At 37.6% G+C, this 13,539-nt stretch overlaps 1 protein-coding gene across 3 annotated transcripts in view; it reads left to right on the plus strand.

The window, feature by feature from the left end:
• Positions 1-13,539, plus strand: part of PIK3R4 (phosphoinositide-3-kinase regulatory subunit 4) — a 77,659-nt gene that overhangs the window by 39,609 nt on the left and 24,511 nt on the right. For all 3 annotated transcript variants that reach the window (XM_072792812.1, XM_072792811.1, XM_072792813.1), the window contains exons 10-12: positions 6,331-6,532; positions 9,584-9,771; positions 11,097-11,307. In XM_072792812.1, the coding sequence (XP_072648913.1) occupies positions 6,331-6,532; positions 9,584-9,771; positions 11,097-11,307 (601 nt within the window). The remainder of the gene's footprint in view (positions 1-6,330; positions 6,533-9,583; positions 9,772-11,096; positions 11,308-13,539) is intronic.

Consider the following 13,539-nt stretch of genomic DNA (forward strand, 5'->3'; position numbering starts at 1 on the left):
GCCAAAAGCAAGTTGTATTGGGAAAAAGAGAAAAAGAGAGGAGAGAAAGAAGGAAAGAAAAGAGAAAGAAAAAAAAAGGGAAGAAAAAGAAAAAAAAACGAAAAAAAAAAAAGAAGAAAAAGAGAAAGAAAAAGAAAGGAGAAAAAAAGGGGGTGGGGGAAGGAAACAAATCAAAAAGCAAAACAAAACAAAAACAAAAACAAAAACAAACAAACAAAAAAAGAACCACCGGGGAGTATCTTCTGATTCTGTGTTCTTTAAGTCCCTTGGCTTCTCCTGGAAGTTGTCCGTCTAGCTGGTGTTCTGGGGGAGGGGCCTGCTGTGCTGATTTTCAGGTGTTAGCAGTTGGGGGAGCTGCTGTGCCCCTGCCTGGTGCAGGGCTCAGTAGGGGTTGTTTACCCCGTGAGGCCGCAGGAGGAACAGCCCCAGTGGCGGGGCAGCTCTGGAAACCTGGATTCAGTCCCCGCAGTAACTCCAGAGCTCTCCGTCTGCAGGGCCTGGAGGCTCCGGGCGGGGCCGCTGATCTGCTCAGCTGGGGCAGGAGCGTCCTCGCTGTCCTGGGCCCTCCCGGCCTCTGCCTGTCCCGGGGGAGGCGGGATCCTGGGCTGTGTCCCGGCGCCCTGTGCTCCGGGGCCTGCGCTGGTGGATTCGCGCTCCCGGGCCGCGTAGCCCCCTCCGCGGAGCCGCCGCCCGAGCCCCTCCGAGCTGCTCCTGGAACCGCGCAGCCCCCTCCGCACGGAGCCTCCTCCTCTGCCCGAGCCCCTCCGAGCTGCTCCCGGGGCCGCGCAGCCCCCTCCGCGGAGCCGCCGCCCGAGCCCCCCGAGCTGCTCCGGGTCCCCCGTGCGCGCTGCAGCCCTTAGGGAGCTCGGCGCACTCTCCTGGGCGCGCAGTTGCTGTTAGTGTCCCCGGGAGCCCGAGGGCATCCCCGCCCTCCTGGGTCCTGCTCCAACTCCCCGCGAGCCCCTTTCCGCCCGGGAAGGTCGGTGCAGCTCCTGCGTCTCCGGGACGGGGCTCTCCTGTCCTGGGGACACTCGCCCCGGCCTCAGCCCGGCTCCTCGCGGGGCCCCTCCCCCTTGGAGGCCTTTGTTCCTTTATTTCTTTTTCCCCGTCTTCCTACCTTGATAGATGCGCGAACTCTTCTCACTGTAGCATTCCAGCTGGTCTCTCTTTAAATCTCAGGCCGAATTCATAGATTTTCAGGATAATTGGAAGGTTTTCTAGGTAGTTTGGTGGAGACAGGTGATTTGGAGACCCTGCTCTTCCGCCATCTTGCTCCTCCCCTCCCAAAATATTTTTTAATGGGGGTTTTACAGTGCTCTTTTGTAAGGACTGCACTTGAGACACATCATGGGTAAAATAGTTTGATTGGTATGTAGACACAAGGTGTAAAATTGAAAAGATATTGGAAGATCTGTAATAAAATGTTAGGTTTCCTGCAATCTCTGATCCCCAGTCACCAAGTTTCTTTCTCTGTTGATTGTGAATTTTATGTTGTTAGAGTGCTGAATTCCTTTATATAGTGTCAGGTTATTGTGTTGTACAGTTAGTTGAAATCAATTTGACCCTTTTAACCTTGCTTTTTTTTTTTTTTTTTTAATTTTAAATCCAGTATAGTTAACGTACAATATTATTTTAGTTTCAGGTATAAAGTATAGTGACTCAGCAATTCTATACATTATCCACTGCTTATCAAAATAAGTGTACTCTTAATTTCCTTTACCTATTTCACCCTCTGCCTCCCACCTCCCCTCTGGTAGCCATCAGTTCTCTGTGGTTAAGAGTCTATTTTTTTATTTGTCTCTCTTTTTTATATGCTCATTTGTTTTATTTCTTAAAGTACAGATATGAGTGAAATCATATGGGATTTGTCTTTCTCTGACTGGCTCTTTTCACTTTGCATTACATTCTTCAGATCTGTCCATGTTCCAAATGATGAGATTTCATTCTTTTTTTTTTTAATTTCATTTTTTTTAATGGCTGAGTAATACTCCTGTGTGTGTGTGTGTGTGTGTGTGTGTGTACACATATATACTACATCTTCTTTGTCCATTCATCAATCAGTGGACACTTGGGCTGCTTCTAAATTTTGACTCTTGTAAATAATGCTGCAACAATATATGCAATGCATATATCTTTTTGAATTCGTGTTTTATAGTTGGGTAAGTATTGAGTAGTGGAATTACTGGATCATATGGGTAGTTCTGTTTTTAACTTTTTGAGGAACTCCCATACTGTTTTCCACAGTGGCTATGTCAGTTTGCATTCCTACCAACAGTGCATGAAGGTTCCCTTTTTCCGTATTCTTGTCAATACTTATTATTTCTTGTCTTATTATTTCTTGTCTTTTTTGTTTTAGCCATTCAAACTGGTGTGACGTGATATCTCAGTAGTTTTGATTTGCATTTCCTTGATGATGAGTGATATTGAGCATCTTTTCATGTGTTTGTTGGCCATCCGTATGTCTTCTTTGGAAAAATGTTAATATTTTTGTGTTGAGTTGTGCAAGTTCTTTATATATTTTAGATACTAACCCCTTATTGGATATATCATTTGCAAATATTTATTCACATTCATTTAGGTTGTCTTTTTGATTTGTTGATGGTTTCCTTTGCTATGCAAAAGCTTTTTACTTTCGTGTAATCCTAGTAGTTTATATTTGCTTGAGAAGACATATCTAGAAAAATGTTTCTATGGCTCCTGTCAAAGAAATTATTGCCTATGTTCTCTAGAAGTTTTATTGTTTCAGGTCTCAAATTTAGGTCTTTATTTTGAGTTTACTTTTGTGTATGGTGTAAGGAAGTGGTCTGGTTTATTTTTTTGCATGTAGTTGTCAAGTTTTCCCAACCCCATTTATTGAAGAGACTTTTTCCATTTTATATTTTTGCCTTCTTGTAATAGATGAATTGACCATATAAGTATGGATTTATTTCTTGGTTCTTTATTATGTTTCATTGACCTATGTGTCTGTTTCATATTGTTTTGATTACTACAGCTTTATAGTATATCTTGAATTCTGGGATTGTGATACTTTCAGCTTTGTTCTTCTTTCTCAAGATTGCTTTGGCTACTTGGGTCTTTTGTGTTCCCATACAAATTTTAGTATTATTCGTTTTAGTTCTGTGAATAATATTGTTGGTATTGTGATAGGGATTACCTTGAATACAGATTGCTGTAGATTGCTTTGGGTAGTATGGACATTTTAACAGTATTAATTCTTCCAATCCATTTGTTGTCTTCAATTTCTTTCATTGATGTTGTAGTTTTCAGAGAATAGGTTGTTCACCTCCTTGGGTAAGTTCATACCTAGGCATTTTATTCTTTTTGGTCCAATTTTAAATGGAATTGTTTTCTTAATTTCTTTTTCTGATGCTCTGTTATTAGTATATAGAAATGAAACAAATTTCTGTGTATTAATTTTGTATCCTGCAACTTACTGAGCTCATTTATCACTACTGATAGTGTTTTGGTGGAGTCTTGAAGATTTTCTCTGTATAGTATCATCTTACCTGCAAATAGTGACGGTTTTACTTATTCCTTTCCAATTTGGATGCCTTTTATTTCTTTTTTATGTCCAATTGCTATAGCTCAGACTTTCATTACTTTGTTGAATAAAAAGTATGAGAGTGGAAAAAAAAAAGTATGAGAGTGGATATCCTTGTTTTGTACCTGATCTTAGTGGAAAAACTCTAAGTTTTCACCATTGAGTGTGATACAGCTGTGGGTTTCTCATCTAAGGCCTGTATTACGTTTGATGTATGTTCCTGCTAAGACATTTTGCGGGAGTTTTTATCATGAACGGATGTTGTATCTTATTAACAGCTGTTGAGATGATCATAGAATTTTTGTCCCTCATTTTGTTAATGTATTACATTGAGTTGCAAATACTGAACCATCATTGCATCCCCTGGAATAAATCCCCCTTGCTAATGGTGAATGATTTTTAAAAATGTATTGTTGAAATCATTTTGCTAATATTTTGTTGAGGATTTTTAAAAAAAATATTTGATTTATTCATGAGAGACACAGAAACAGAGAGGCGGGGAGACACAGGCAGAGGGAGAAGCAGGCTCCATGCAGGGAGCCCTATGTGGGAGTGGATCCTGGGTCTCCAGGATCATGCCTTAGGCTGAAGGTGGCGCTAAACTTTTGAGTCACCCGGGCTGCCCTGTTTAGGATTTTTATATGTATGTTCATCAGAGATTTTGGTCTGTAGTTCTCCTTTTTTGGGGTATCTTTGGGTTTTGGTATCATCCCCATTGAATGAATTTGGAAGTTTCCGTTCCTCTTCTATTTTTTGGAATAGTTTGAGAAGAGTAGAATTCACCTGTGAAGCCCTCTAATCCTGGACTTTTGTTTGTTGTGTTTTGATTACTGATTCAATTTTATTTCTAATAGTTGGTCCATTCCAATTTTCTATTTTTAATATGTTAAATGGACTTTTATTATAAAAACACATAAATATAAACATAAATAACAGTAATATAAATATTCTAGAAGTCTGGATTTTGTTAGCTGATACTATATTTTTGCATTTAGGTTCATAAATGATTTGTTCTTCAATTTTCCTTTCTTGTAATGTCCTTTAGGTACATATACCAAATACTAAAGGAAAAATCCTGGTTTATGATCTTTTCTTGAAATTACTCCTATTTCTTAACAGTTCACATACATCTTTTCTGTTTAGGCACGATTCCTAGTAACGTCAGTGTGCAATGTTCTGATTTAGGTATGTGTCATATGGGAGTCTGGGAACTCTAATATGACTGTTACTGTTAAAAAAAATACATCCCCATGGTACATTTCTAACATTTTTTACTGAGGTGATTCGCATACAAAAACAATTCACATTTTCATCATCCTGGAAAGAAACCTCCTGCCCATTAGCAGTTATTTCCCATTTACTTCTCCCTCCAGCCCCTGGCAACCACTAAATCTGCTTTCAGTTTCTAGGATTTTCCCTATCTTGGATGTTTCTTATAATTGGTACTAAACAATATGTGGCATTTTTGTGTCTTAATTTCTTTCACTTAGCAAAATATTTTCAAGGTTGCTCCATGTTATGGCATATATTAATACTTCAGTACTTTTTATGGTTCTTATGACGACCTTCCTTGTGTGACTAAGATGGAGACCTCTCTCTTATGAACTAAAATGTTGTCTAACAAAACATACAGAACTCTTATTGCAGCTGTAAAATTGTCTATGTTAAGCAAATATTAGGGAAGTAAAAATAAAGAATTTCAGGCGAATATTGGAAATAAATTCAGTCAGGGATCCCTATGATTATTGTACGTTAGTGCAATTTTATCGTTTCTTAGTTTTCTCACTTTCTAGGGTTTGTTTGTGTTCTTTTGTGACTATGGGTTGTGAATATTATTTTAAACTCCAGTGGGATCTAGCTTAAGGCATCAGGAATTGTATTTTATTAATTTTTTTCCCATTGGCACAATAAAATAATTCTAGAGGATTCTGTGGACGGTTTGAAAGTTAAGAAGAAATGCAGAACTATTCCGTTTACCAGAATATTTGTTTCACGTTGAATTATTTAATTATTCAGTATTTATTGGCTGTCAGTTTCACGTGTTCCTAAGTGTCTTAGGTGGATTAACTTATTAAATTTCAAAATAGCCAAAAAAATAAAATAAAAATTGAAAATAGCCTTATAAGACAGGTGCTAATAATTATCCTCATTTTCTAGGTAAATTAGTAGAGGTTTAGAAAATTGGGTAACTTGCCCAAGGTTACACATGTAATAAGTAATAGAGCCTAAATGTACATAGGGAATCTGACTTTAATTATACTGTTTTCCTAGGGTGTGTTGCTTGCATTTGCAATTTAGCTAGCATGTAGCAATTTCTGAAGTATGTAGAATGTTTTATGTCTCATTTAATATTCTCAACAAATCTAGGACCGGGGTTGAAGTAGGTATGCTTTCTTTTACTTAATTTGTATTTCTAGAATTTTTGTTTAGATAGTAAATGTTTTTTCAGAGTTGCATATTAAAGATGTACTAGATACCAGGCACTGTATTAAGTTCTTTGGAAGTTTCAAAGACGAATTCTACTGAATGCTCCCATTTAGAAAGAAAGTTAAGGCATAAATTATGGTACAAAATAGAAAGTGCCACAATAAAGGGTTGTTCTGGGAGATCAGAGTAGTGAGATGTTCTGTATTGATACTTTCTTTTTCTCTTGCCTTCGCTTGCTTTATTTTAGCATTCTAACTCTTAAAATTTTAAAGTAGTGGTTTGATCCTTCAGTTATTAGTCATTCCAAGACCTGTTATTACTTTTGAAAATAATCTAGAACTTATGGTTTTATTTGATTTTAGGGAATGACAGAAGAAGAAGAAGATAAACTTTTGGCACTGAAAGACTTCATGATGAAATCTAACAAAGCAAAGGCCAATATAGTTGACCAGAGCCATCTTCATGATAGTAGTCAGAAAGGTGTAATTGACTTAGCAGCATTAGGTATAACTGGGAGACAAGTTGATCTCGTTAAAACCAAACAGGAACCTGATGACAAACGAGGTTAGTATGTTTTGTGTGTGTGTGTGTGTGTGTATTTGTGTTAAGCTGCTTATTATTTACCTCATAAGGCTAGTTGTAGCTAATTAGTAGTTAAATAAAATGACATTTTCCAGATACAGAACTTTCAAGTACTGTGGGTTACTCCATTATTTAGCAGGAAAATTTGGGGGAGGAGAAGTGGAAAATTGAATCAACAGTTAAAAGATTATGTAACTTGTTGGGATACTTGGGTGGCTCAGCGGGTGAGCATCTGCCTTTGGCTCAGGGTGTGATCCTGGGATCTGGGATCGAGTCCTGCATTGGCTTCCCTGCAGGGAGCTTGCTTCTCCCTCTGCCTGCTGCTTCTTTCTCTCTCTCTCTCTGTATCTCATGAATAAATAAATCTTGGAAAAAAAAAAGGATTATGTAGCTTGTCAAAATCTTGGCTCTTTGTGTCAGAATCAGGATTCAAACCAAAGTTTGACTCCAAACCTCTACTCTTAATGAAATCATGGTGCCTTTATGTATATGTATGATTAAGGATGAAATCCTGTTTTTTAATCCTTCAAACAGCAACCCAAGGTTAATAGTCTATGTTAAAATGAGATAGTTATCTAGTTTGTTTTATTTTTTTTTATTTTTTTTTATTTTTTTATTTTTTTAAAGATTTTATTTATTTATTCATGATAGTCACACAGAGAGAGAGAGACAGAGAGGCAGAGACACAGGCAGAGGGAGAAGCAGGCTCCATGCAGGGAGCCCGACGTGGGATTCGATCCCGGGTCTCCAGGATCGTGCCCTGGGCCAAAGGCAGGCGCCAAACCGCTGCGCCACCCAGGGATCCCTCTAGTTTGTTTTAGTAGGTAATGCCTAGTGAATTGGAAAGAACAGTTAATGAAAGACAAAGGAATAGGCACCAGAGAAGACTTAATCACTTGAAGTCTCAAGATTTAGAACTGTGAGCTCTGTGACAAGGAAGTTGACTTGGACTGTGAGGTTTTTAAGTTCTTATGTGTTTTTCCTTTAACCCTTTCTGGAGATGTACTTATTTCCAAGTACATGCCTTTAAAAACCACTCTATTCTAATGCCAGATTATAAGGGCAGTTGAATTATATTTAAAATAAACCTCTACTGCCAAACTTGGGATAAAGTATTTGAAACTTAATTATCAGTGGTTTACATTGATAATAAGTAAAGTACTGATACAGATTATAATAAAAACATAAGCATCTCAAAAGAAAAATTTTGAAGGATTTGAACATAGAGATGATAGAAGAATAAAAATGCATGTTTGAAAAGGTGAATAAATGCAAAACAGTGAGATCCCATTTTCTGCTTATGTGATTAGCAAAGGCTGATGATACCTATTGTTAGTAAGGGTGTAGGGAAATAGGCATTTTCTTTCTTTTTTTTTTTTTTAAGATTTTATTTATTTATACATGAGAGGGATCCCTGGGTGGCGCAGCGGTTTAGTGCCTGTCTTTGGCCTGGGGCGCGATCCTGGAGACCCGGGATCGAATCCCACGTCGGGCTCCCGGTGCATGGAGCCTGCTCCTCCCTCTGCCTGTGTCTCTGCCTCTCTCTCTCTCTGTGTGACTATCATAAATAAATAAAAATTTAAAAAATTAAAAAAAAGAGAAATGTTTTATTTATACATGAGAGACACACACAGAGAGAGAGGCAGAGACACAGGCAGAGGGAGAAGCAGGCTCCATGGGGGGAGCCTGATGTGGGGCTTGATCCCAGGTCTCCAGGATCAGGCCCTGGGCTGAAGGCAGTGGTAAACCACTGAGCCACCAGGGCTGCCTGGAAATAGGCATTTTCATACACTGTTGATGAGATTATAAGTTGAACATACTCTTTTTAAAAAGGAGTATCCTGGGATCCCTGGGTGGCTCAGTGGTTTGGCACCTGCCTTTGACCCAGGGCGAGATCTTGGAGTCCTGGGATCAAGTTCCGCATCGGGCTCCAGGCATGAAGCCTGCTTCTCCCTCTGCCTGTCTCTCTCTCTCTCTCTCTCTCTCTCGTAAATCAATCAATCAATCTTCTAAAAAAAAAAAAAAAAAAAAAGAGTATCCTTACTCTTTGAGGCACCATTTTCAATTCTGGAAATTTCTCCCAAGAATATTGACAGACATGTGAAGAAATATGTGTAAGAATGTTTTGTTTAAAAGAAGGAAATAATTGAAGTGTCCATTAATAGGGGAATTAGATAAACTTTCAGTTTATTTAGTTAAGAGAAAAACAGGTTGTGAAATACTTTATCTTTGTAGTATTTTATTTTTGCAAAATGATATGGTGTATCATTACACTGTATAGTTTATGACGTTTATAAAGTTATGGTGGAAATTCATTTTATATGCTGGTAATGCTAGAACTTTGTGTTATTTAATGTACTTTTTGTAATCAGAGAAAGATTTTTTAAAAAGGTTTTCTCTTGGGCAGCCCGGGTTGTTCAGCGATTTAGCCCCGCCTTCAGCCCAGGGCTGAAGATCCTGGAGACCAGGGATCAAATCCTATGTCAGGCTTCCTGCATGGAGCCTGCTTCTCCCTCTGCCTGTGTCTCTGTCCCCCTCTCTCTTCCTGTGTCTCTCATGAATAAATAAATAAAGTCTTAAAAAAAAAAAAAAGATTTTCTCTTTATAGTCAGGAGGTAACTGTATAGCAATTGATTTTTACATTTTGTTTGTTTCCCAACTATCTGATACTAGAAATAGCATTTCTATATATTTAGCATTGTGGTCAGTGCCATTTGAAAAAGTTGTTTTTATTGTTGGTTCTTGAGATAAAGTGGTTATTTGAAATTGAGCTAGTCTTGGGAAATTAGAAAGCAGTTAGGCAGGTAGGTCTAATTATTAATACCATTGAAAGTACATCTGTTCCATCTGTCCCAGAGATGAAGTAAGAGTTGATGTATAATGAGTTGATGTATAAATATGAATAAATCAGAGACCATAATGAACTAATAGGATGTAAAGTTCATTGCTGTCCCTCCACCAAAAAATAAGGAAAAGTGCATATTGATTTTAGGGGTTTCCTTTAGACTGACTATTCTGAATCTGTTTTTGTAGCTAGAAAACATGTAAAACAAGACTCAAATGTAAATGAAGAATGGAAAAGCATGTTTGGATCACTGGAACCACCGAACATCCCACAGGCTCTACCTAAAGGGAGTGAACAGGAGGTGATTCAGACTGGGAAACCACCTCGTTCTGAGTCCTCTGCTGGGATTTGTGTCCCTCTGTCAACTTCTCCACAGGTACCATCACCTAGGCAGTAATCCTCCTTTTGCCTTTCAATCCCATTCTACTGTTTTGGTTGTTTAAAGGCTGAGTACTCTACTGGAAAACTCAATATAGGAGTTGTCCTTTAGAGAGGATACGTTTCTTTTTTTTTTCTTCTTCAGATTTTTATTTACATTCTAATCAGTTAACATATAATGTAATATTGGTTTCAGGACTAGAATTTTGTGATTCATCACTTGCATTTAACACCCAGTGCTCAACCAAGTACCCTTCTTAATGCCCATGACCCATTAAGTCCATCCCCTGTCCACCTCCTGTCCAGCAACCCTCAGTTTGTTGTCTATCGCTAAGCGTATGTTTCTTCCTAAGAAGAAAAGGGGAAGTCTAATTATTGAAAGCAGCAAAAAAGATCTTATGTTAGAGTACTCACTAATGACATGATCTAAAATTGTGGGTTGAAGACATCATTATGAACTGTGATTATCATTAGATTGCAGTGAACCTTTTAAAGATTTTATTTATTTATTCATGAGAGACACAGAGAGAGAGAGAGAAAGGCAGAGACACAGGCAGAGGGAGAAGCAGGCTCCATGCAGGGAGCCTGAGGTGGAACTCGATCCCCGGTCTCCAGGATCAGGCCCTGGGCCGAAGGCAGCGCTAAACCACTGAGCCATCTGGGCTGCCCTGCAGTGAACCTTTTAAATCTCCTTCCTCCAATGTATGTAACATATCTGTAAAATAGCAAAAACACTCCTGGAAGAAGAGTCCCCAGTTTGCCATGTGTAAGAAATGTTATGATGGGGAATCTCTGGGTGGCTCAGCAGTTTAGCACCTACCTTCAGCCCAGAGTGTGATCCTGGAGTCTGGGGATCGAGTCCCACATCAGGCTCCCTGCATGAAGCCTGCTTCTCCCTCTGCTTGTGTCTCTGCCTCTCTCTCTCTCTCTGTCTCTGTCTTTCATAAATAAATAAAATCCTCAAAAAAATGTTATGATGATCTTTATATATTTGAAATAAGCCAATCGTATTTTAAATGAAAAATATTAACTGAACCAACTAATAAAGTTCTGTTTCTTTAATGAAGATTTTTGTTTAATGTTATTGATGTACTGATAGTTTTTTTTTTTTAAATAATGTAGAGGTTTGGAAATGTAATATTTGTGGTTAAACTTTTAGTTAGGTTTTCAATGAAAAAAAAATGTGTATGTAAATGTATTTAAAAATTTTCCTTACATTAATAAGGAAAAAAGCAGGTACAATGAATAGAGAGAACATGAGTACATTTTTGTCATCAAGTATACTTTCCTTATGACATAAATAGTAACAATTCTGTTTTGCAGCTTCCAGAAGTGACAAATGTCCAAAATAGAAAACCAGCAATACAAGTTTTAAGTAGTGCGATTTTACCATCTACCTACCAGATTCGGATCACAACTTGTAAAACAGAACTTCAGCAGCTCATACAGCAAAAGCGGGAGCAGTGTAACGCTGAGAGGATAGCTAAACAAATGATGGAAAATGCTGAATGGGAGAGTAAACCACCACCACCTGGTAAAAGTGCCACTGCTAGGTAGTTGTATTCTAGCCTGGGTGCCAAAAATTAGAATCTAATGCAGGATGCTGATTATTAATTACCAGGCAAAGAAAGTAAGAGCAAAACTTGGAAGCCCTGAGGAAGAAGTATTACGTGAGAAAGTTTAAATCATTTTTTTGTGAAGTTTGGATCTTCTTAGTTGTGGGGGCAACTTGCAGCGTCTTATTTAGGGTACTTAGTGTTTCAGCCTGTTTGTGGTCCATTTTCTCCATTTATAGCACTGGGTTTTTACCTGCCTGCTTAGTGTCATGCCACTTTTTCATAGAATGTTAGTCTTCTTGGAGTAAGCTCCAGCTTTTAATTTCCGAAGGGTTTGATGTCTATTTATTTTCTTAAAAAAAAAAAAAAAAAAAAAAAGAGGGGATCCCTGGGTCGCTCAGTGGTTTGGCGCCTCCCTTTGAGCCAGGGCATGATCCTGGAGTCCCGGGATCAAGACCCGCATCAGGTTCCTGGCATGGAGCCTGCTTCTGTCTCTGCCTGTGTCTCTGCCTCTCTCTCTCAATGTCTATCATGAATAAATAAATAAAACCTTTAAAAAAAAGATAAAACGTTTGTAAAGTAATGGGTACTTTTAAAAAGAAAATAAAATCATCATCTGTAACTCCACCACTGATTATCAACATTAACATTTTGTGGGAACACTGCTATATTTTAAGAAGATTTAGAAGAAACTTAGAGATATGTCAGATGAAAATGTGGCCCAACTATATTAATAGTCTTGACCAGTGTAAATGTGGTAGAGCTAATTTTTGATATTAGATTTGCAGATTTTAAAAAATGAGTTTCTGTATATAGATTTTAATAATAAAAATTTAACTTGAAAACTCTGAGAAGTGCATGATATGCTTATGTGTAGAGATTTAAAATCATGTGAGTTCCTGTGTGCTTCTATTGTATACTCCAGGAGAAAAAGCTGGTAGAGATAAATGATTTAAAGATAAAAAAATATTATTATGTAGTAAGTGGCATCTCAGGTCAAATAGTATCCTGGAGAATTTAAGTTGTTTCTGTAATACAGTTTAGTATTGTATACCAGCTCCACTTTAAAAACCAAAAAAGTTGATCATACACTGTCTACTTATTTGATGATAGAATCTGGCTTTATAAGTAGCCTTTTATACTTAAGTGGAGCTATACTTTTTATTCAGTAATCACAGAAAAGGTATCAAGTTTTAAGGTTTAAGAAATGTTCAGTGACTGTTGGACTTGTGATTATTTTTCTTTCCACACTTGAATGATTGTGTGAAATTGATTTTCTTTAGAGGGAAATGTTCAATCTAGCCTGGTAGATTTAGACTTCATGGCAAAGTGTTTTTGATCACTTTCAAATCTAGCATATCCTCCTTAAAAATCACATTCAGCTGTTGTTCCCACACATGTAAGCGAGAGATCCAAGTTGGAAAATGGTAGTTTTTATTTTAGAGTTTGCAAGGTTTGGCCATAGTCTTGGTTTCATTTTTGTTTTATAGTAAAAAGAAATAATACTATCCTAAAATAACATTATTACCACTTAATTAGACACTGTGCTAAATCCCAACACAAGATGATCTTTAGCATACCTTTCTGTTTTGTTTTATTTTAAAATTGATTAATATTAAATTATTAAATGTTTCACTTAATATAAAAGTTGACTCATCAAACATTGATTATTACAGTTGTATGCAAAGACCTATGCTAGATACTGTGAATGCTTCAGAATGGATAAGACATAGTCTCTGGCCTCAGAAAAATCTATAGTTTATTAGAGGAAATTAATCATACACAAAAAAGAATATATATAATAAAACAAGTATATATAGATGTTCCAAAGAAAGTACTAGAAAATCCATGGGCATTCTGAGGCTATAGTTCATAATACTGCTTAAACTAACATTTTGATACTATACAATAAATGATTGCAGGTAGAGAGGAAATCAACATTTGGGTGTTTACTGTGGATCTAGGACAATGTTAGACACTTTGTACATCTTGTTTATCCTTATTCACCCTTTAGGTTAAGTAATATTTCCCTCATTTGACATTTGAGGAAATTGAAGCTTAAATAGTTTAAGTTAGTACCCCAGGATCACACATTATATTATGGTGGATCTGGGTCTTTGGGACTTTGAGAACCTGTTTGCCTCCCTAGCACCCATTTTCTCTAAGTTAGGATAGCTATCATCTATGACTGTTGAGCAAGTAGTCAGGGT

The sequence above is a fragment of the Canis lupus genome, chromosome 22 (assembly GCF_048164855.1).
Source record: "Canis lupus baileyi chromosome 22, mCanLup2.hap1, whole genome shotgun sequence".
Taxonomy (NCBI): domain Eukaryota; kingdom Metazoa; phylum Chordata; class Mammalia; order Carnivora; family Canidae; genus Canis; species Canis lupus.